This window comes from Herpailurus yagouaroundi, unplaced genomic scaffold (genome assembly GCF_014898765.1).
Source record: "Herpailurus yagouaroundi ecotype Mexico unplaced genomic scaffold, PumYag 139, whole genome shotgun sequence".
Classification (NCBI taxonomy): domain Eukaryota; kingdom Metazoa; phylum Chordata; class Mammalia; order Carnivora; family Felidae; genus Herpailurus; species Herpailurus yagouaroundi.
In genome coordinates, this window is record NW_024412394.1 from 83,545,829 (window position 1) to 83,570,392 (window position 24,564).

A 24,564-nucleotide genomic window follows, 5' to 3' on the forward strand; every position below is an offset into this window, starting at 1 on the left:
TGGGAGCCAGATAGCAAAATACACATTAAAATTTTCTTATATGGCAGGAATGTATTCAAAATTTTATATTAAATATTCAAAACTATAATGTATATTACCAACTATAGAACCCTCTAAGACTGTTCAGAATTATCATATATGCATTGTTTCCTTATATTTTGTGCTTCATGTTTACATTTCTTAAAATATAATACAGACTTAATCGAAAGTAGTTGAATAATTTAAATAGTAATTTGGGGTCGCCTGGGAGGCTCAGTCAGTTGAGCGTCTGACTTTGGCTCAAGTCATGATCTCGCGGTTTGTGAGTGCAGGGCCTGTGTCGGGCTCTGTGCTGACAGCTCAGAGCCTGGAGCTTGCATCAGATTCTGTGTCTCCCTCTCCCTCTGTCCCTCCTCCCCTCACACTCCATCTCTCTCTCTCTCTCTCTCTCTCTCTCTCTCTCTCTCTCTCAAAAATAAGTAATAAAAGCAAAAAAAATTAAATAGTAGATATTTAGTATCTATGAGTACGATTTGCAACAGAGAAGTTTAAGTCATTTTTTAAAACTTAGAATAATCAGGGGCGCCTGGGTGGCGCAGTCGGTTAAGCGTCCGACTTCAGCCAGGTCACGATCTCGCGGTCCGGGAGTTCGAGCCCCGCGTCGGGCTCTGGGCTGATGGCTCGGAGCCTGGAGCCTGTTTCCGATTCTGTGTCTCCCTCTCTCTCTGCCCCTCCCCCGTTCATGCTCTGTCTCTCTCTGTCCCAAAAATAAATAAACGTTGAAAAAAAAAAAAACTTAGAATAACCAAAGAGAGCATAGTTGAGTATATTTTTTAAAGGTGTATTCTTTCATTTTAGGAAAAAAAGAAAGGGAGAGGAAAAGAAAAAAACTTAATAAAGAAGAAAGTAAGGATGCAATACCTGATAACAAAGGTCTGGAACCCAGCAGAGAAACTCCAGAACAACGAGAAAACAAAGACAAACAGCAGCAGAAGAAGCGAAAGGTCCAAGACAAACAACAGAAATCGGTATCAGTCAGCACTGTACATTAGAGGGTCCCATGAGATTGTTGTAAACTCATGATGCTGCTATCTCAACCAGATGCCCAGGACAGGTGCTGTAGCCATTAGGACCACAAATGGACAACGTGTCAGTTACTGCTCAATCTAAACAACATTCCAAATAGTTGCTATAGTCTTCATACAAGCATAGTTAACAACAAAGAGCCAAAAGTTCAAAGAAGGGATGTTTTCAAATGGTTATCTTACATGCTTCTGTGCATTCCTGAGAGACAAGAAATCTTGTACATAACTATCAATAGGCTATAAGATGTAACAGCGTAATGATGACATCTGGAGAAGCACCATCTTTTCCCTATAAAAATAATTGTTCAAGCTATTGCTTTAAGAAGCGAAAGATAGTTCTGCAAATTCAAAGATGCAGTATCCCTTCAAAGTAATATAAGAGATCAGGGAAGAGAAACAGCCTTGTTTTGTCCAGGAGATCTAGAGAGTGCTCAGATACTAGGGCCTGGCATTTGGAATCATAGAATTTCTCAGCACAGAAACAACCGTGTTAAGATTGGTTCTATTGCCCTCACCCTGTCCTTCTGCAAGAAACATGAGAGTGTACACCAGAGTTAAGAATACCATATGGGATTGGAGAAAGGCAAAATGTGGAAGAAACCATAGCACTGGAGATGATTTCTGTGCTTTACAGGACTGTGAAGTGTTGTGATTACTGGGAACAGGTCTCCAATCTATGTCAGCACTGTGTGGTTCAGCCTCTGCTATCCCTCGGGTTATATAAGTCTGTAAACATGTACCTGTAACTTCCACAAACAAAATCATACCTATTAGAAGAAAATTCTGATTTCATAGAAAACAAAAGCTAGAGCAAGGAGAATAGAACATGTTTGCAAAGTCATGTGTTTTCTGGGGGAAAAACAATGTTATTACCTGCTTAATGGTCCACCTGGAACTAAAAGGGATACTACTTTCTAACAAGGTGTATCTAGTAGGGGGGAAAGCCACCACAATAAATATATTTGTTCATAGTTTTTAAAGTTTTGTTCATTTTGTTTTATTGTTTGTTTTTATTGGAAAGCTGTTACTCTTACAAACTCGTGAATTAGGAAAGAGGATTCTGTATCCTATGTAATTTGAACATATTACATTTCTCAATGTTTGTTTTTTGAATCCACCTTTATGTAAGTACATAGAGATTTACTTATAGGATATTAGGAGATATTTATTCAACTTCTCTCTTACTCAACAAAATTCTACTATAGATGCATAGGCCTCCCAAAATTATTTCACTGCTCCCCATTCATTGTTTAGAAATTAGCATCTTTCCTTGTATGTCAGTTCCTCCTGCATCTTGAACATTTGGCCTTTTCTTCTCCATATTTTCTCAGTCTGTGGATCTCTTTTGGGGATTGAAGTCACCCTAGCTGAAGGCCTCACCAGTGTTTCACAGAGGACACAGCCAGCCCAGGGCAAGAGGAGGCATCTCTGAGCAAGCAGTACAGGAGCTCATGGCCCACCTTAACCTTCTGTTGTAATGGAAGGATGCATGATTGCTCTGCCCACTACACTGCCTAGCCCTCTAAAGATCATGCTTCCTGAAGAATTGGCAATGAATCTGGCTTCTGGCTGCCTATCTCTGGTCACCCCTTTTCCACCAACTGTACTGTTCATGTAGACTGCTTGCCTTAATTCGTTTTTCGTTTCTTTTTTTGTCTTCCAAGATATAAAATTTTTGAATGATGCATTTCTGTTTCTTATTCTGGTGTTTTCTTTTCTAGTCTGCATGAGATAAGTGTTTCAACCAACTAGATCGATTCCCAAAGTACAAAAACAATTTTATTCTCAACTACAACTTATATCACCAAGGAGAAATAAAAATGTTCCCACAAAACCATATTAAATGGAAGTATATTCCCATGTTCTAGAACTTTTGGATGGTTTCAGACACCATCTTTGTCCTCAGTCTTATCTAGTCAAGCTTAAGTTAAGGACAAATTATTTGTGTCTCTTTCTATGTTTATCATATCTCCATTCTTTCAAAAAGCAATTACTGGGAAGGTCTATGCCTGCAAATGAGGTGCTGAAAAATGGTCTAAATCAACAAGGATGTAAAAATTGTGGCAATGACTATCAAGTCTTCCCAAGGGTTTTGACTCAAGACTTTTACCCCAAGATCCTCCAGACAACAGCAGATAATCTAAATTCCTGATGCAGCACTTAAATAAAAATAGAATTATCACAAAGGAAAAAGAAATGAAAATTAGCATTAATATGCACATCTTGGGTGAAATATAATGAAGACAAAGACACCATTAATTTTAAATGTACCTGTAATAGATCTTGAGGCACACGGAATCATTGTGATCTTCAAACTGACAGCCTACTTACCTTTGAGCAAAAACTCATGATCAACTTCTGGCAAATTTCCCACACTAGTCACAGAACTCATTAGCTTCTGTCCTGATTCTGTCTCTGGGATCTGTTTAACTGTTGATGGTAATGGATGACTGGTAAATTCTTGATTCAAAGAAAATGGAGAGAAAGTGCACAGCAACATAAATCCGTCTATATCAGATCCACACTCTCGGTCTCCAAATTCTGCTTCATAACTGAAGGGTGGTCTCTTTTCTATCATCAAAAGTTAGGTTCTGGTCCCAGGTGTTAACCATTGGCGAATCACCTAAGTGCTCTGGGTTTCTATTTAAGTGCAACCTGAAAGAAGTCAGCTGGAGGTGATCACTGGCAGGGGAGCATGTGACCTCTGTGTTAGTTCAGGGTGATGCCCCTAATGAGTACTCCTCAGTGGTAGTGTTCTTTGGTTCCTCAACTCTGCTTTTTCCCAAAAGTGCATATGTAAAGGCTCTTAAAGGATACAGATTGAACTATGATGTTATTGACTTAAAAGTTATTCACATTCCTGGTTATTAAAATATTGAAATGAATAGCACTGAAAAAGAAAAAAAGGAATATGTAAATACAGCTAACTCCAGGAGGTTTCAAGATTTCTCCACAAAGGGAGATCTCAAAAAAAGTAGGACATTCTCCATAGCTAAAGTTAGGTGGTCTGCGTTAACATCCCAGTTCTTTTACTTAACCGGTCATAACCTGTATGACCTTGAGCCAGTTGTATGGTTTCTCAGAGCCTCCATTCTTCATCTGAAAAATGGAAATGGCAACACGTACCTTGCGAAGTCGTTGGGGGAATTAAAAGGCTCATCACTCAGTATAAAATAACTATTCTGTATGTAAATAAGTATCACTAAAAAAGTAACGAATGACTAAATTTGGGGCGCCTGGGTGGCTCAGTCGGTTAAGCCTCCGACTTCAACTCAGGTCATGATCTCATGGTCCATGGGCTGGAACCCTGCATCGGGTTCTGTGCTGACAGCTCAGAGCCTGGAGCCTGCTTCAGATTCAGTCTCCCTGTCTCTTTGCCCCTCCCCCGCTCACACTCTGTCTCCCTCCTTCAAAAAAAAAAAGAAAAAAAATATATATATATATATTTAAAATGGTCATCACTCAATATAACTATTCTGAATATAAATAAACATCACTAAAAAAGTAATGACTAATTTTGGAGCCCCTGGGTGGCTCGGTCGGCTGAGCATCGACTGGATTTTGGCTCAGGTCATGATCTCATGATCAGGGGATCAAGCTCCGCAGTGGGCTCTGTGCTGAGTGTGAAGCCTGCTTGGGATTCTCTCTCTCCCTCTCTTTCCTGCCCTCCCCCCCCAAAATAAATAAATAAACTTTTTTTCAAATGTTTACACATTTACTTTTAAAAAAGTAATGACTACTTTCACAAGTCACACATATAAGTCAATTTTATTTCTTGACTAATGATAAGTGATAATATCCATATAAGTGTACACATGTAATAATTTCAAGTTGTATATGTGAGAACCATGAAATTACATCAATAATAATAACTAAAAACACAAGTTTTGTCCTGAATCTTCTTAAAACTGAGAAATTACTCACTTTCAAGTATGCATATGTATTTTATCAGTTAGCATAAATAAAGACACCCCATCTTTCCCATGGATATATTTTAATAGCAGAGGAACTGACTAGACTTTTTCAAAACAGTGGCACTATTTCTATACAAATTAGGAAGGAAAAGTCCTCTTTTTTTAAAAAAAACAATTTTTTTTAATGTTTATTTTTGACAGAGAGAGGGAGAGAGAGACAGAGCATGAGTGGGGGAGGGGCAGAGAGAGAGAGGCAGACACAGAATCCGAAGCAGGCTCCAGGCTCTGAGCTGTCACCACAGAGCCCGATGCGGGGCTCGAACTCACAAACCGTGAGATCATGACCTGGGCTGAAGTCGGACGCTCAACCGACTGAGCCATACAGGTGCCCCGAAAAGTCCTCTTTCTAAGGGTGATTTGTTGCTTCTTACAATAGAGATTTCATAAAATTGTAGCTTCTTTTGTACAGCCATTTACCCTTTGACTAAATTATATTCTGTAATTATCCCCAAAGCAGTCTGAGTGAGTTATTGATCTCCTTTTTTCACTCATATGTGAATTTAAGAAACAAAACAGATGAACATAGGAGAAGGGAAGGAAAAATAAAATGAGATAAAAACAGAGAGGGAGGCAAACCATAAGAGACTCTTAAATACAGAGAACAAACTGAGAATTGATGGAGGGAGGTGGGTAGGGCATGGCTAAATAGGTGATGGGAATTAAGGAAGGGACTTGTTGTGATAAGCACTGGGTATTATATGTAAGTGATGAATCACTAAATTCTACTCTTGAAACCAATACTACACAATACGTTAACTACCTTGAATTAAAAAAAAAAATCTTGGAAGAAAAAAAATGAGGAAATTGGGGCACAGGGAAGTGTCCAAAGTCATGCAAGTAGCAACCAATAAGCCTGGAGATCAGTCTTCGCTCTAGCTGACTCCAAAGCCCATGTTCCTTCCCCTACATTATGTCCCTTTAAAATCATATTTATTATTCTTTCCAAGAATGTCCATGGCACACGTTGTGGAAGTATTTTCCTGTGATCTGAATCAGTACCTCATGAACAAGAATCTAAGAAGTCAAATCACAAAGGCCTTAACCAAGGATAAGACTCAACTCTGGATGTGTGTATAAATGTGTGTGTGTGCGCCTATATCCATGTCTGTCTGTCTTTGCATGAGCTCCAGAGGGCCTGTGGGCTACCTGGTGGGGAAGTGAATGGGAGCAGGCAAGTATGTTCAGAGGGTAAGGAAAAATGAGAAATATGTGCCATCAGAAAAGACCATAGTTTCAACAGAAAAGGAACAGCACGTCAGCAGGTATGGCTCCTTGGGAAAGTCATGGATTACTGCAGCCCTTTATGACTGTGAACTGATGCTCTGTTTAGTTCTTTCTCAGTGTAAGCAGGGTATTTGCCAACATGACCCTCTTTTCATTGAGTTTCTGGTTAGAATTAAAATGATACAGGAAGAAACATCAACAAGTCTTTTTGCTATTGGACCTGCCCTAACAACTTCCTTTAGATAATGCCTCATTTTCTCCCAGCTACTTCAGACAATAAGTATCAATATTTTAATTGCCACACCCCTTTTCTTGCCCATCTTGTCTCTCAAGCATTTTAGAGGCCCACATATTCATCATATAAACAGGTTAAAAAAAGAATGGAAAGGAAAGGGAAGAGAAAGGAAGGAGGGAAGGAAGAAAGAAGAAAGAAGACAAAAAATAGTAACCATTTTTATTTATGGTCATTAAAATATAGTTTTAAAAGAACCTCAACTAGTAAAAATATTTCATTCACTGGAAAATTGGAAACATGGTAATTTCAGAAGACAGAATTGCATGACCATAAAATAATCTGATATACCAGCAGCTTGAAAAATAATCTTATGCTTCTATATCTACAGTTGTATGCAATGAAAAATATTGTTGAAAATTATTTTGAGACCATACAAGATACTGAATCATCTACTGAAGATTAAATTTTATTTTTAAAAATAGAAAATTGGCAAATATGCATTAGAAAAAATTTCAAGCTAAGTGGAATAAATAATAAATTTAATTACCAAAGATTTCTGGTTAGTTGAGGTTTAACTGATATACTAGCTTTTATACTATTAATATCAGTTACTATTTTAGTTCCCCCTATCAAATTTCCATTGCAAATGGACTTTAAGTAAGAGATAGATTCTTCAGCCAATTTAATAGCTCATTAAAAATTTTATAGGAGCATCTACCTCTATAATAAAATAATACAACACATTTATAAATGTTTTGAAATTATAAACACAATAAATATATATATAAGCTAATGTTGTTTTTAGCCTGTCACTCGCTGCAGCAACAGATTGATTGCCTTTCCTCATTCTTCACACTGTTGACCTCACTGGACACTTTATTCATAGAGGAAATTACCCATATCTTTCCCAAGAAGGAGTTAATAAAAGTACTAATACTTGAGATGACCACATATTTAAGAATGCAGCATGCAGCCTTTCCTTCTGTCATATTTTTCTTTAACTGTTATCATTGGAACTTTGTCAAAAATGGGGCAGGAGACATCACCACCACTTCACTTTGCAAATTTTGTGGTGCTCAGACATAATAACATAAGCTACTATGAAATTTTTAATCTATACCAGGAATATTTTTGAGTCAGTTAATGGTACTGTGCATGTTCTCTCTCTCCCCAGATCATGCATACTCTTGGTTGTTCCCAACCTCTCAAGAGGTAGGAAGTTCTATACCAGCTCAGTCAAGCATTTGACCATGACTGTCTCAGTATCTGAAAGGGAAAGGCAAGGCAAGGCAAAGCCAAGGCAAGAAAGCAAAAGAAAAGAAAATACAAAGCTTCTGATTCTGAAAAGAAGGAGGGGGTGCTTACTTTCATCCTTATCTATAGGTACTCTGATAACCATGCACTGCCTCTCACCTAAAATGCTATGCCAAAAACAAAACAAAACAAAACAAAACAAAACAAAACAAAACAAAACAAAAACAAAAACAAAAAACAAAAAACATAAAAACATACTTCTAGCCTTGGGACTGGGCTCTCTCTGGTGGCAATGTCAATCATCCTAGCCTCTGGCCTCTTTCCCCACTTTGGTCCTGTACTTTGCTTGTTTATGTTTTTTGGTTGACTAGTTTAAGAAGAAGAAAAAATATTACCCAGTGATTTAAAAATTAATGTAGGCATATGTTGGAAAAGAAATAGTTTAGCAAGTTCCTCTACTCTTAATCTAAAACTATGGAAAGAATATTATTTACACTTCTTAAAGCAGTAGTTTAATAAAAACAAAAGGAGGGGAGCCTGGGTGGCTCAGTTGGTTGAGCATCCGACTTCAGCTCAGGTCATGATCTCACGGTTTGTGAGTTCAAGCCCTGCGTCGGGCTCTGTGCTGACAGCTCAGAGCCTGGAGCCCGCTTCAGAGTCTGTGTCTCCCTCTCTCTCTGCCCCTCTCCTGCTCATGCTCTGTCTGTCTCTCTGTCTCAAAAATAAATAAAACATTAAAAAAAAATTTAAAAACAAAAAACAAAACAAAAGGAAACTAGGAAAATAAAAATAAAAACACTTGGTATTTAACATACAAGTAAATTTCTTCATGCGGTAACTATTTAGAAGCAGGTCCTATTTATCACTAAGTTTGCTCCTACTGATCTTTTTCCCATAGTTAAAAAAATAGTGGGGCACCTGGGTGGCTAAGTGTGTTGAGCACCCAACTTTTGATTTCAGCTCAGGTGATGATCTCAACATCCGTGGGATCAAGCCTCTCATACGGCTCTGCGCTGACAGCATGAAGCCTGCTTGGGATTCTCTCTCTCCCTCTCTCTCTGCCCCTCCTCTGCTCACACTCTCTCTCTCTCTCAAAATAAATAAATAAACTTTTTTGAAAAATGGGTATGATTCAGTTCAGGAATACACCAAATGCTATAGGAAAATAGATTTTAGTGTTATCCAAACCATCAGTGAGAATAATTTATGATTCCAAAAAAAAAAAAAAAAAAAAACAGAGAGAAGCAGAATCCTTAGGAAAGGGAGTCATCTTCATGCAAATTAATTCTAGTTTTCTTGATTGACATCCTAGCCCCTTTTTAAATGTTGGAGTTTCTAGAATGGAAGGGGAAAATGAATTATTGGAATAAACCAATATTTCCACTTGTCGACTGTGGAATATTTAAAGCATAGCTTAATATACAAATGTGTTAGGGCCTAGGGAATAGAATTTGTGTACCTGTATGATCCAATCAAATTTGAGATGGGATTATTTATACAAAAGAAGAGACCACTAGAACTTGCTGTTCTAGGTCTCCAGATTTCTAAATTTATCATGAAAAATCATCCTTCCCACAATCATTACAAAAGATTGTTTGGTCATCGACATTCCTGCAATCCTAAGCAACCTGAAATTCCAGGCTAGTATCAGTTTTCTGGTCTCTACTCTTTCCACTCTCCAAAACAACCAGTCAATTAGATAATAAATAAAGACTAAATTGGCAAAGAAGAATTAAAAATTAATAAACTTAAAGAGCAATTACTATAGGAGAGCATCATTTGTTTCAGGTTTAATATTTTGGGAACGAAATCACTTTGGGAAATGAATATAAAAACAATTGATAGAGGTACTCCCTTCCTGTCTTAGTCTGTTTAGGCTGCTACAACAAAGTATTAGAGACTGGTTAGTTTATAGATAACACTTTTGGAGGCTACAAGCCCAAGATCAAGGTGCTGGCAGATCTGGTATCTAGTGAGGAGCCACTTTCTGGTTCATATATGGCACCTTCTCTCTGTGTCTTTGCATGGTACAAGAGCCTAGGGATCACTTTGGAGCCTCTTTCTTAAGGGCACTGATCCCATTCATGAGGGCTCTGCCATCATGACCTAAGCACCTCCAAAAGGCCGCACCCACCTCCTAATACTATCTCATTGGGAATTAGGATTTCAACATACAAATTTTGAGGGGACACATTTAGACATAGCACCATCCATTAATGAAGTGCCATTTAAATAAATGAATAATGAAGCTATAGAATCTGCCATCCTTATTGTGTAGCTAATTAGCAACAGTGCTTTGAGGGGCCAAAAGAGCTACCCAATCACACTTAGTATTTTCCTATGTATGGGCTACATAAATATTTTTCTAAAATTTTCTATCAGGTCTCTGGGTAGAGGTTAAAGGCTTTGTGTTATTTTAATAATTGCTTTACCAACCCTTGTGTTCATAACAATTATTAATGTTTTCCTGTCTGTACAAATAATAAAGAAAACATATTATTGCTTCAGTAGCTACATAACTTTATTGGTTTTGATAACCAAAAGAAAAAAAATCAGAAAATGTGAAAATACAGTCTAACTTTGCAGAGATAAAGTGATTTAATTATCTTTTTGAGGGAAAATGTCTTTCTCTATGAAGGCAATCATGACTGAACCACTGAACTAGCCAGTAAAACTACACAAGACTCAATCATCAAGTTAAAAGTGAATTGAGAAGAATGCTTCAGAAAACCAATTAATTCTCGAATGACTTCTTAAAATGTGGGAAGAAAAATAATACTAAAGTAGCAGAAAATAATTAAGAGTGGAATCCCCTATGTATTTGAATTTGCAAAATGAAGCTTCAATCTTACTGCAAAGTGCTGCACTTACTTTCTGAAGATGCCACACCAGCCCTAATCCCAAACTGTCCTCAGTGCCTCCACAACCTTCACTGGATGCCACATTCCTGGCTTCTGTTTTGCAATGCCCCCAGCCCCCACCACAAACTCAGTGCTGGATTTCCCAATAGGAAGACTAAGCATGCTCTGAGGGACTCCGCAAAACAGAGGTAAGAAAAACAATTTTTGAGAAAAAAAAATGATGTTTTATGTTACAAAACAATTTTTGAAAAGCAAATGCTATTCCACATGACCAAAGTGGTACGGAAGTAGTCACAATGGGAAAAACGAGAACTTTGTTGAACTTTCTCACACTGGTGTTACAGTTTAATATTGTTTTATTTTGCAACACATAGAGGAAGAGGATAACAGAATCTTTCAGCAGGAGGCCTTCACAACCTTGATGGAGCTTTACTTCACAAACACAACCACTTTGCGCGCCCCCCCCACCCCCACCGCACTCCCCCTGCCCAACAGCCAGTACTAAGCCTGGTTCAAGATACACCAGAGATTGTATCAAAACACAACTAACTGCTCTGTAACCTGGGTGCCTTGGGACAATCTCCAGTTTCACCTTTGACAGGAGCCAGATCTGTAAGTAAATGTACGGAGGCACAGACACCCATTCTACCTTGTGTTTCTTTCATTCTCTGTGCAGGGTAATTGCCGCAGGAATGCAACTCTTCCTTACAAGGAAATCATGTAAAACCTTACACGATTAAAAGAAAAAGCAAGAAAGAAAATGAAAAGGAAAAGAGTCCTCATAATGAAGGGAAATGAAAGGAGTAACAGAGAACACACTAGAGAAACCCAGACACGCGCACTGTTTCTAGCGCTCTGTAGCGTAACTCACACCCAGAGTAAACGGTCTTCACTTGGAGAAGCTGTCTCTCTATAAATAAACAGACCAATGTATCTTTAAAACGAAAAGGGCTTGGACTGTCATAATAGACATTGCAAAATAAATACAAAATAACATCTGGACACAAAGCGTAGGATATGGTGGAGTGACACAGAGTGTTAATTTTTCTTAGTTCTGTTAATAAAGTATAGATTTCATTCGTAGGATATGGTGGAGTGACACAGAGTGTTAATTTTTCTTAGTTCTGTTAATAAAGTATAGATTTCATTTTTTTATATTTAGGAAATGCTTCCCATGATTAACCAAACACAAACCAAAGACATCCTGATTTTAATTTAAAATCCCAAAGAATGTAATACTGTCTGTACACAATGTCTTTTCACAAGTTGGGCTAATCTTAGCGATACTTTAATTCTTTTGTTTTCTACCGTTAGATGTTAGGATAAGAAGTGTTCACTTACTAAGCCAATACATTTAAATATGAATATAGTTCATTATTAGCTCTAATTATTATTGGCACTGGTAAACAAGAAAGCTATCATCTTTTTGCCTTGGGAAACCAAAACCTCCAATGTAATATACTAGGACAATGAAACACTTCTATTATAAGAGAATATTACAGTAATTATTACATTTAAGTGTTATTCATTGCAATGACAAGCAAAAAGACCATGTTTTATGTGCTTCTCATAAACATCCAGCTTGGTATATTGATCCCATTCAATTGTTTATAGAGACCCTACAGCAACTGGTCCGGCTCTCTTCCTGTGTAAAATAATTACATGGAATGCTTGAGTCTCTGCTAACACATTTAAGGATTGTTAGATAGGTACTTGCCCAGGACTCACTTTGCTTATTTTCTGTAACGCTCTGATAGTATTTTTGTAGGTGACAAAATAAGCATTGTATGTCGAATGCCAAAGAAACAGAAGCATTAGAAACTTATGTAACTTATGAGTAAATTGTTATACCTCCTAAAAAATGTTTATGTCTAATTTATGTAAATGGTAATAATCAGCTAAATTATTCCAAATACATATACTGTTATTTCTTGTCCCCAGTTCATAAATCATGATTTTTTTTTAAATTTCAGAGACAGCAAGAGAGAGAGAGAGCATGCAAGCAGGAGAGAGGGGCGGAGGGATAGAGAGACAATTCCAAGCAGACTCCACCCCCAGCAAGGAGCCAGACACAGAGCTCAATCCCATGACCTTGGGATCATGACCTATATGGAAATCAAGAGTTGGATGTTCAACTGACTGAGCCACCCAGGAGCCCCAATAAATCGTGATTTTTTTTAATGCAATAAACCTGTTAATAACTAGTGGGATAATAATTCTCATTTAGTCAAATAAGTATGTAAAAATATGTAATCTTGTATAAGTGGTTTTAAAAAGTGTACTTATTTCTCTGGGCACCTCTTGGCTCAGTTGGTTAAGCAACCCACTCTTGATTTTGGCTCATGGTTGGTGAGCTCCAGCCCCTCCTTGGGCTCTGAGCTGTCCTGGGCCTGCAGAGTCACTTGGGATTCTGTCTCTGTCTCTCTCTCTGCCCTTCCCTGCTCACATTCTCTCTCTCTCTCTCTCTCTCTCTCTCTCAAAAATAAATAAACGTTTAAAAAATGTTATTTCTCTTTCCATAAGCAGTAGTGTTTAGCAGAGGAAAACTGATGAGACATGGTCCGAGATACCCTAGCATCTACTAACTGTCTGCTCCCCAAGATACATGTTTATTGTATTTCTTACATATGACCTACAATACACCAGCAAAATGGGGGACTCGGTTTTCCTTTTAAAATTATCTTTTGAAAATAACAGTCATATTATTACATATATTTTTCTTTTTTTCTTATTTTTCTGATTAACCCAAACACCCGTTGTTAAAGGATGTTCTAAATTCTAGTCTGTCTTTTATCAGATACAGTTCTGCAAAAGTTGGAGGTAGGTCAGATTTACCCAGGCTACAAGTTGTAACAAGTTGAATAAATGGAGTCACTGGAGAACCCTAGGAAATAGGTCTGGAGTTGCCTTATTTAGTGAATAGTAGTGGAAAGAGCCCACGCTTTGGAGATAGGAAGACTTGCATTTAAATCCTCCCGCCACAGGTGGGCGGTGAGGCCAGTCAGGGCTGGCTCTCTGCTGGGGCCCCTGCGCGTACGTCTGGTGGGTCCCATGGCCAGCTGGCAGCCCCGGGCCTCTGGGCCGAGGAAGCGGCCCTCGGTGGCGTCTGGGGCCGCAGAAAGAGCTCCTCTGCCAGCGCTTGAGAGCAAGACTGCAGAACGTCTGGGGCTACGCGGAGCTGCTGGGGGGTGAGTAGGATCCCTGGGGCTTGGCGCCTGAAGCCCCTTCCTCGCTGTCCCCCCAGGGGGCCGCCCTGCTGCGGGATACCTCCCTGGCTCGTCACAGTGACCCCACAAGAAGGGATGTCTTTCTGTAAAATGAGGAAACTAGGCTGGTCCACCACTCCGGTGGTCCCGATGATAATGTGATGACGGGAAGCGTGTGGCTCGCTTGGTGCGCTGTATACACAGCTCTGTAACTCCCCCTCCCCCCACTCTCCGCAACCCACCAGGTGCTCCTACTTTCCAGCCGAGACTGTTGAGGTTAAAAATTGTGGCTGGAGAGGCTAGCCCAGGGCTACACGCAGCTCAGAAGCCAGGATACGAACCCTGAACTGACCCATGTCCCTGGCCTGGCTTTCTGGGCTTGCGCGCCTGTTGGGATCTAGTAGGGGTCCTTCCCATCTTCAAAACTGGGAAGAACAACCCAGTTCTAGGGTCCTCCAGGGAGAGGTGGGGGCATTCGTTGTTCCTTCCCACCTCACTATACTCTCCCTCGAGAAGTCTGCCCCTGTCCCATGGTTCCAATATGCATCCAGCAGCCAGGGGTAGAGTGGGAGGGGCCTTTAAAAAGAAAAACTTTATTTCAGAAAATCCAAACATATAGAAGTAAAGACAAAAGTACCACCAGACCCTCAAAAAAAAAAAAAAATACAATACAATACAGTAAAGTAAAGTAAAATAAAATAAAATAAAAATAAATGCTTCCACCATAGACTAACCTTATTAAGTTCTTTGAGTCTTGGTATCCTCTTATATAAAATGAATTTATGATTACAGACTACAAACCTGAACTAATTTCTCAAGTATGAGTAGTTCTTTGCCAGTGAAACAAGATAGGAGAGGATTCATGGCACCACAGGCCATGAGTCTGGCAGGAAAGAGCATACACTGTTTGGGGAACTCTAAGTAGCATGTGTGTTCTCTGACAAGAAACTAGGGAGGTGCATGAGTAGAGCACAGATGACGAACAGCCTTCTGTGCCATGCACAAGACTTTGGACTTTATCTTGAAAACAGTGATGAGTCTGGCAAGGAGTTTAAGAAGAGCAGTGGGATGATTCTTTTTGCCTCACAAGATGCCTTTGGTGGCAATGACTGGATGGAATTTTTTAACGGATAAAGAAAAGAAGATTCCGATGAGCAGCAGTTTTAAGTGTATGGGTATAAAATTGTATTATTTAACTTCCAAATAGCTAGAGCATGAATTAACTCAGAAAGAGGTGAAGGAGAGGAGGGGTTAGATACCAGGGATCATTTGGAAGTAGTAGCCACAAAACCGGTAGGAGGAAGCAGGTGAGTGAAGTCCTTGTTTTTCTTGGTGGACCTGAGGGGGCAAGGTCACTCACTACCCAGGGAATCTGCCACAGGCAAGAGTAGAATTGCTTGTTTGCTTTGTTCTTTTTAAGATGTGTGAAACATTCACTGGAGATGAACTCAAGGGAATCTGAAATATAAGTCTGTTCTTGATTAAAATGTATGAAATGTGGAGATATCGATTGAAGAATAATAATCATCTAATAAATAAATCTGAGGGCATGGGTGAGTGGACCTGAGGAGAATACAGTTAAAGAGAAGAGACTGAACAACTAGGAATATTTAACCAGAGAGCAGAGGCCAAGGAGGTGGTGAAGGAAACTGAGACAGCCAGACTGAGAGGTGAATAACGAACAGAGAAAATGGTAACACACAGACACTGGGGTTGAGAATCAAAAGAAGGTAGGAGTATACCGAACGCCATAACAAAATCAATTGATCTAAAGACCGCTGTGTTCCTGGGATCTGGAACATCTTTCCAGGTACTCATCTGGTCATCTGCTCATCTTTCAGAAGTTGTTTCCAAAAAGCTGTGAGGATTCAGACCTCAGTGTATTGAGAACAGAATGGGAGGTAGGAAATGGCAGATGTGAAATGTGGGCCATGCAACAGAGGAACCATTTTGGTGGTGCAGTAAGAGGAGCTCTCAGAGCAGGGCCTGGAGCCAAGGTGTGATTTACTTGGGTCTGCTTTATGAAGACAGAAATTAGACTGGAGCATGTTAAGCCATTAGAGCAAAAGAGAAAAAAGAATTTCCTAGCTTGACAGACAAGGAGTAGAATTACGCAAACCTGTAATAAACTAAAAGTGCAACTAAAAATATTGTATTAATTACGGTGGACAATTATCAACTTAAACAGAATTGCCATTCTAATCTGTTTCTCCCAGTTTTCTCTCAAATGCCCGTATCATTTCATAATTCTCAAAGATAATTTTTTTTAACTTCTCCTTTATTTCACTGTCTCCTTTTTTATAAAAACACATTTGGCAATGTTAATTCGCCTTAAATGGTCTTTCTATCTGAAACCAATCTATATATTTACTGCCCTCCTTAATACCTAGGTCAACTTTCTCAACTTTTAGGCAACATTGCCTACTCAACTTTTGTCCAAAATTTACATGAATTTCTACTTTCTTATGTGACTTTATAAATGAATTACAGATATAATAAAAAATGGATGTAATAGTCCTTTTAAAAATGTGAAATACAAAGTACAGTAATAAAATATATAAAATACATATTTAATATAAAGTATAGAAACAAAGTGTAACAATATTACTAATATCATTTTAAGGATTCCTTATTGCCTTCTCAGTCATGTCGTAAGCCAGCGTTTGAATCATGAATAACATGAAATCAGTAACAAGAAGGAAAACTGTTTATGGCAATTTATGACTATCTACTAGAAAAAAAATTAAGAAAAATTAATATCTGTGAAACATTATTTTATATTAAGCATACATTTTTTTCCATACTTGCTTTTCTTTATTTCAAATACATGCAGTGGCAGCCCACTGGTTACAGTCCTATTTAATGAAGTCTATTCTATTTTGTTACAGTTTATAAACCCATCTTTCACATATTGGCACACTTTCAGCTATGCTATTAAAAATTAGATGTTTTATTAATGTGTTTAGTTGCTGATAGGAAGCATCTTGTGCTCAGCAAAAATAGGGCTAAATTGTCTCCATTAACGTATTTGATGTCTAAAATCAAAAACCTAATATAATGCTTATAGTATAGATCCAATGATAAATATAGAATTTTAGTCTTCTGCTCAATTGAAACGTAGGTAACTGGTAAAAATCTCCTATCTTCACAGTTCCCCTGAATAAATAAAGAAAAGAGAAACACTTGTTTTCAAGTCAGATCCCAAATCATAAAATCAAGTATCAAGGATCAGAAAATCAAGCAATTTTCTCATATCTCTTGTACATTAAAAAAAATTATCACCTTTATCACCTTCTCAAAAATGCTCATTTTTCTTAAATTCCCTTATTTTTAAAACATATTTTCTTTTGCCTAAATCACAGGGCCTATTCTGGGGAACAAAGGTAGATTCTGAAGACTACACTAAAGCTGTATGTTTATACCTGACAAAATTCTAAAACTAGTATTAAGCTATCGATGTGGTAGCAAGGCCAGACTTTACTGTCAAAAGGGACCATACAGGCCACCTGGAATCTCCACACGTCTCAGACATCAGGAGCTGCCTCAAAATTTGCACTTTCCTGTCATGGCCATTTTTTTGGTTGGTTGGTTGGTTTGGGAGGGTTTTTTTTTTTTTTTCTTTTTTTGGTAAGAGTTTTTAAAGTAATAAATTAGGGAAATATCATAGACCATATCTTGAATTTAACAAGGGATTTGACAGAGTTTCTCTGGATATTTTTGTGAATAAGATTTACAGAAGCAGCTACAATTAGATGGCTGAGCCACTCGGTGTAAGGAACAGTGAAAAATTATCTATGTCAGCCTGCAGATTCTATAATGGCACACCAAAGTCTTTGCCCTTCATCCTTTACTGTTAGTTCATCTCAGTAGTTTAGATGAAGCTAAAGAAAGCATGCTTATCTAAATTTGAAAAAAATAAGACAGTGCTGAGAGAAATAACTGATAGATTGGATAAGATTAAAATTGTAAAACTAGAATGATAGATGGGGACCAAAATGATACAATCAATAAGAAAAGAAAGCCTCGATCCACAGGAAAGTACTAGGAACTACACAGGAACAAGAGAGTTAATGGCTATTGGCATAAGGGAAAAAAAAAATCAACTCTTCAAGGTTTTACTTGATCACAAGCTTAATGGGAGCGATGCATCTGATACGGTGCCTAAAGGATCTAGTGAAGGAGCAGTGCTGTGGACAACTTGCCATCCCTCAGGGCTGCTGCCATTTTCACCTTAGGGTCAAGTCGTGGGAACTAGCTCATCTGAGTGTCTGCACATTTCTTCAGAGGCCCATAATAAAATCCCATTAACAATTTGGAATCTTGAATACAATCTTGAATACAATTTGTTTGTATTCTCATGCCACTACCTGCTCAAGTTCAACCCTGAGCTTTTTTAGGAAATGTGAGGCCACGGAATCCCAGCACATGAGGATTAAACACCAGCTACCCTCTCCATCCCACCCCTGTCTTGAGAGAATCATTCAAACAGACATGGAGGGCTGAGTTTACAAAGAGTTTGGTCATATGTTGGATTCTAGGTATGGGGTTAGGAGAGATGAAAGTGAGGAGTGGACATGAAGCAACACAGATGAAAGAGGGAAAGGATCAAATGTTGGTGGGTGACCAAGGATGAGAGGGATGTTCATGGAGGAAGAGGAACCAGAAGAATGAAACTTCCTTCTGCTGTTTTTAAAGCTTAACTTCTCCTTGAAACTCAGGACATCAAGCATAATCATGCTTTACACTTATGCTCAACTGCCATTTTCTGACTCCCTACTCGCTGGCTACACGTTTATCAAAGCCTTGAGCAGACCAATCACCAGCTCAGCTTTTCACCCCATTTCTACTGCATCTTGGATGACTGTCTGTTCTGTGCAGCTAGTATGTTCAATGCCTCAACCTCATTGTCTATATACCTCTATTCGGACACCCTGGACCATACCACATTCGGAATTCTTCCAGTTTTGGATTTATAATTTCTGGATTGCCACTCTCTACAATCTCCCAAATTTTCTGCTTCCTCAACGTGCTGGTCCACAGATAATATTCTTCAGTCTCATTAAGGACTTGGTCCTTTAATTTATCTTAATTTTTCATCCTCCTTCTGATTTCATTCAGCTATTCAGCTCAGCTTCATTTTTCTCATCATAGTTAATATGAGGATTAAGAAATGAATTATGTAAAACACACAACATTGCTCCTTGCTAAGAGTAGGCATTAAATGATCATTATCAATGCTGGTCCACTAACGCTCATGATATATTACTTAATAAACTCCCTTGCCATTACTGTCAATGTCCTTGCCCTTAACCCTTCTTCTGCATCTAATTAGTAAAACTCTGGCCTTGGATCAACCAGTCACTCCTCTTCCAGTTTCATATCTGTCTGCCAAGCGCTACTAAAAACAAATGTCACAACCATGAGGACTGATGCCACTACAAATCCATGGTCTGCCCCACCAGTTGAGCTATTAACATTACACAGTAAAGCTTCTGGTCTGCTTCTCTTATTCCCCACAATAACATCTTCAAACATTCACTCTGATTTTCTCCATCACACTCAGAAAATGAATTCTACTTTAGTAAGAAAATAGTGACCATCATGCAAGAACATTCCCTACCTACTGTCTCTCCCTATAATACAAATGTAAATACAGTTAGAGCTAGACTTACCCCCTTCTCTTTCTGTGTTAGCTAAGTGGGTGTCCTGCATTTTGAATGTCAATCCTTCCATCTGTTCTTTGAAGGACATCTTTCCATTTCTTTGGAACCTTATTAAATCAGTATATTTCCTTTCTTCTGTATCTCTAATGTCTCTTTTTCTTTCAGTATGTCCCATCTTGTCTCTGTATCTCCTAGTGATCCTTTTATTTTTCCTTTTCTTCTTAGAGCCAAGTTGCTCCAAAGACCAATATGTTCTTACCTCCATTTCCCCATTTCCTAAGACTGTTTACACCACTGTTTCTGTGCTACTTTATCTCCATTAAATCCAGTCTTACAAACATCTTTCTAGTTGCTAAAAGCAGCAGACATGGCTCAGCTCTTACCTTTCAGTACCTCTCTACTATTCATATTATTTATCATCTTCTTGAAATCATTTCCTTGCATGATTGTTATGACATCAACTACTCTTGATTTTCCTCCTTTATCTCCCATATAGAAAATCTCATTCATTTACAGGATTTTAACTACCATTGATTGTTAATAACTTCCACATCTAAATCTCCAACCCTGGTCCAGTCCAGATCCATGTAGCCAATGGATAGTTCAAGAAAAACAAACAAAGCTTCTTGATTTGGATGCCATATAACATTTCAAACCTATTACATCCCAAATTGAACTCCCCATCTTCCTCCTACCTTGAAATTTGCTTATCTTCTTTTTTCCTATCTTGGGAAACTACCACATCCCAAACATTTTGTCAAGTCATAGATTGCATCCAACCTTCACATTTGTCTAGTTATTGAATTGTCAATTTTTCCCATAATATTCCTTAAATCCATAATTTTGTTATTATTATCCTATGATGACTGTTATACACTGGCATTCTCCGTGTAGTTTTCTACAAGACATTCCTCATTGTGTCTGCCCAAAGTTACTGGAGTCATACTCATCAACCACAATGCTGCCAGGTGTCCTCCCGATTGAAATATTCCCCCAAAGCTCTCCATTGCTTTTAAAAACTTACTAACAACTTCCACTTATTAAAAACTCACTATGTAAGTAAGTACTTATGGGCTTCTTTGCTCAGAAGCCCCTGGACAGTCTCATGTGAGGGACTTCCCCTCTCATGCAGCCCTGTGCAAGCAATGCCCAATAAAGCTTTCTGTGTGTTACTGCTCTTCATGGGCTTATTTTTTCTTGATGAACCCCAAGTCCCTTGAACCCTAGCAATAACCATGCTATACTCATTTGAGGATGAAATCCAAACTTTATAGCAGACCATGTTAGAGAATTCATCGTCTGGTCTCTGTTTCTCCAGCCTCATTTCTTGCAAACACTTTTCTTTGTACCTGCAACATTCCAACAGTAACCTATTAATTGCATTTCCTTAAATGGCCATATTCTGTCTCATCTTTGTGCTGTGATAACTTCTTTGTTGGGATAATAAAATAATGCCCAAATATCAGTAGAAAAATTTAACTTAACCAGGGTTAATAAAAGGTCTGATAACTGTGTCTGCTGTATTCCTCAGAGGAGGCTCAAGTCAATAATTTATTTTTTGAACAGTAATCAGTGCATTCTTCCTCTGTGCCTGGCATTCTTCTGGGTACTCGGAGTACATCAGTGAATAAAATAAACATATGCCAAAAAAAAAAAAAAAATCCCTGCACTGTGAAGCTTCATTCTGGAGGGAGATAGAGTGGCAGTTGGCAAATTTAAATATAGTGGATTTTAGATTTTATAGTGGAATAAAGAAGATTTGGGGGAGGTGACATTTGAGTTTTAAGATTTTACTCTGAGATAAATGGGGAGCCACTGGAGGTTTTGAGCAAAGAAGTAGCATAATCTGACTAATATTTCAACAGAATCACCCTGGCTTCTAGGCTAAGAATAGATATTAGACGGAAAGGAACAAAGGAAGCAGCTGAGAAAAGATGGTGTCTTAGAATAGGGTGGTGGCAGCCGTGCTGGTATAGAAGGTCAGATCCTGGAATTATTTTGAAAACAGAGCTCCTAGATTTGCTCATACATTACAAGTGGGGTGTGGAGGAAATGAAGGAGTTAAGCATGACTCCAGTATTTTTTGATGAGAGCAACTAGAAGGATTGAATGGCTATTGACTGATGGGGAATACCATGGGTAAGGCCTTAGCATTTATTCTCTCTCCAAGCATAACTTTTCTCCTCAATGAACTACAGGCATTATTGTATTATCAACACTTTCAAAAACCATCTTGATCCCTGGAGAAAAAAATGATTTGAACCAAACAATCTCATCTCAAATTGTACAATAAAATAATGACAAGTTGGATGGATCAGTGTGTTCTCGATACTCTGATAGTCCATATGGTCTAAAGCATAGTACAAATCAAATTGCATCCATAATAAATGAGTCACAAACAGGAACTGTTTAAGGCTTGCAAAAATACAGTATAAATACAAGTGGATTTTAAGATTTATTGTGAAAAAAAGCTGTTTTTCTTTACTTTGTTTTATAACCCTTCTCTCTTCTATTACCTTCTAATTCATCATTCTTTTCTCCTTTCAAAAATTGTATTTTGTCCTGGTTTCTCATTGGTCCACTAAATTTTGAAGGCATTGGTTTTATCCTGAAGTCAAAATGTGATTTCTGGAACATATGTGGATTAAAGTTCATCCAAATCCATCATGTTTTATTTTAATCAGTTTTCTATTAGCAAAGCAAAAAGTGCCAAACCTACTACAAAGTATAATTGGTAACAGAAGGGTGCTGGTGACTCTTTCACTGAGAGTTGGTGGAATGGGTACTTGACTCATGACTTGCCCAGGGAAAATATTCACACTGCTTCAAAAATCGAAAAATCCTAGGATGAGAAAATGAAATGTTTATGTCAGCCTGAAAAGAAAAAACAATGCTTATTGTAAAGCCAGAATACTTAGGACCTCTATATTATATCTAAAAACTGACGTTAGGCAAGTCATTTAACCTGAGTCATAGTTTCCTGAGGTGCAAGGCATCTTTCCGTAGTTTTTGTCTTTCTTTTCTTCTTGCTTCTCTTCGTCTTTTTCCTTTCATCTCTTTCTTTCACTCCCTCTCCCCATCTCATCTTCACTCTCTCTTTTTCTTCCTTCCTCCTTTCCTTTCTTCCTTCCTTTTCTGCTTCCTTTCTGCCTATTACATCTCATGCCATACAGGATTGAGAGAGATTTCAATAAAAAACATATCCAATGAAATAATGGGAAAATGAGAATAGGAATAGAAAGCCAAGAGTACAAGTAAATACAAATCTGTCACCATAAATAGCACCGAAAGAGCTATAATAGTTGATCTGTAAGCAATTAAATGTTGAAAAAAGTTAGCTTAGGTTATTATACCTTGATTGGAATGAAGATACTCAATTACTTCTGACAGCTGGCTAGGAGCAATCACACCCCCTTGTGGAGGGGTTTGAAGTTCTCAGTTCCCAGTCAGCTCTAGCATTTGCACACACTAGATAGGTTATTTCTGCTATTAGGGCCTTTCTAAAATTCTCCCTATTCTATGCACTTCCTAGGTAGATAAACACTGGCAGTGTGTTTAACCTCTCTGAAATAAGTTTCATTATCTCTAGACACTGAAATAAACATAAATCTGTGTATTGCTATAAAAACAAAATATATATGAAAGTCTTTGTATTCATTTTCTATTTCTGTATGACAATTTTGCCACAACCTTAGAGGCTTAAAACAACACAAATTTATTATCTCAAGTTCTCCATGGGCCAGGAGGCTGGGCATGGCTTAGCTGGATCCTCATCTCAGAGTCTCATGAATTTGAAGGTACTGGCCATGATGCTGTTATCATTTGGAGCACAGAGTTCTCTTCCAAGCCTATTCAGATTGTCAGAAGTCTGCTCCTTGCAAGTCTAAGACGGAGTACCCATTTATTTTTATTTTCTGCCCGTTGGTTGGTGACCAGAGGCCACCTGCAGTTCTTTGCCATATGGTTCCCATAGTCAGGCCACAACGCAGATGTTTGCTTTCTTCCAGGCCAGGTGAAGTGAATCTGTTGATGTTTTATTTGTTTGTTTGTTTTTTGTTTGTTTGTCTGTTGTTTTTTTAAATCTTTTTAAAGAGTTCATTCAGGAGCTCCTGGGTGGCTTAGTTGGTTAAGCATCTGACTCTCCATTTCAACTCAGGCCATGATCTCGCTGTTCATGGGATTGAGCCAGTGTTGGGCTCTGCTTGGGATTCTGTCTCTTCTCTGTCCATCCCCCACTCACACTCTCTCTTTCTCAAAATAAGTAAATAAACTTAAAAAGAAAAGAGTTTATTCAGTTAGGTCAAGCTCACTAAGAATAATTTCCATTTTGATATTTATCAGTCAACTGGTTAGTGACCTAAATCATAAGAGTGAAATCCCATCATACTCACACTTACACCCACTCATTGGGTGCAGGTTATACTAGGTCATGGGTGACTGGGTGTCTCTTAGAATTCTGTCTGTTGAATGTAGCATACAATGACACCCACTCTCTGCAAATAGGACATTTAAAACAAGATTTTATCAAAAGTGCTGCCTGGTTAAATCTTTTTGACACACCAGAATCTTGACTCTATTGAATAATCGGTTCAGTCTAGGTACCATTTCAGCAACGTGTTACCTCCAGAATTTCTCAAATTCAAACATTTTTGTGTCCTTCATCTATCTCTATGATACACTTAAATATTTGTTACTATCTGCTGTAAGCTGCATACAGTGCTGGGCAGTGGTGACAATAAAATAGGCGTGGCTTTAGGCTTCACAGAGCTTATCACTAGTACTGGAATAATAAAACAAATAAACACCCCACCCCCCAAAATAAGAGGGATACAATCTTTTCTAAATATGGTTAGAGCTTTCAGTCAATGAAAGGCTTTTAGCAGAGTAGTGACGTTATTCAGATAGTAATTTTAGAAGATGGCACTGAACATTATTAAGAAATTAATGTTTGTTGAGAATTACTGGACCCATTTATGATATTGAGTATTTGGTACTCTTTACCACACATAAACATATAACTATGTTGGCTTTAGCAAGAACTCAAGCATCTTTCATCAGCCTACCTTAAATTCTACTTACAATG

General features: G+C 38.2%; 1 protein-coding gene across 3 annotated transcripts in view; it reads left to right on the forward strand.

The window, feature by feature from the left end:
* Nucleotides 1-2,751, forward strand: part of RSPO3 (R-spondin 3) — an 88,372-nt gene extending 85,621 nt beyond the window's left edge. Inside the window, exons 5-6 of one of the 3 annotated variants that reach the window (XM_040474569.1) lie at nt 838-1,007; nt 2,396-2,751. In XM_040474569.1, coding sequence (XP_040330503.1) covers nt 838-1,007; nt 2,396-2,431 — 206 coding nt within the window. In that variant the 3' untranslated portion in view covers nt 2,432-2,751. Of the gene's footprint in view, nt 1-837; nt 2,045-2,395 lie in introns of those variants that run through there. The other 2 variants (XM_040474571.1, XM_040474570.1) reach the window with 2 other exon arrangements.
* Nucleotides 2,752-24,564: the final 21,813 nt, after the last annotated feature.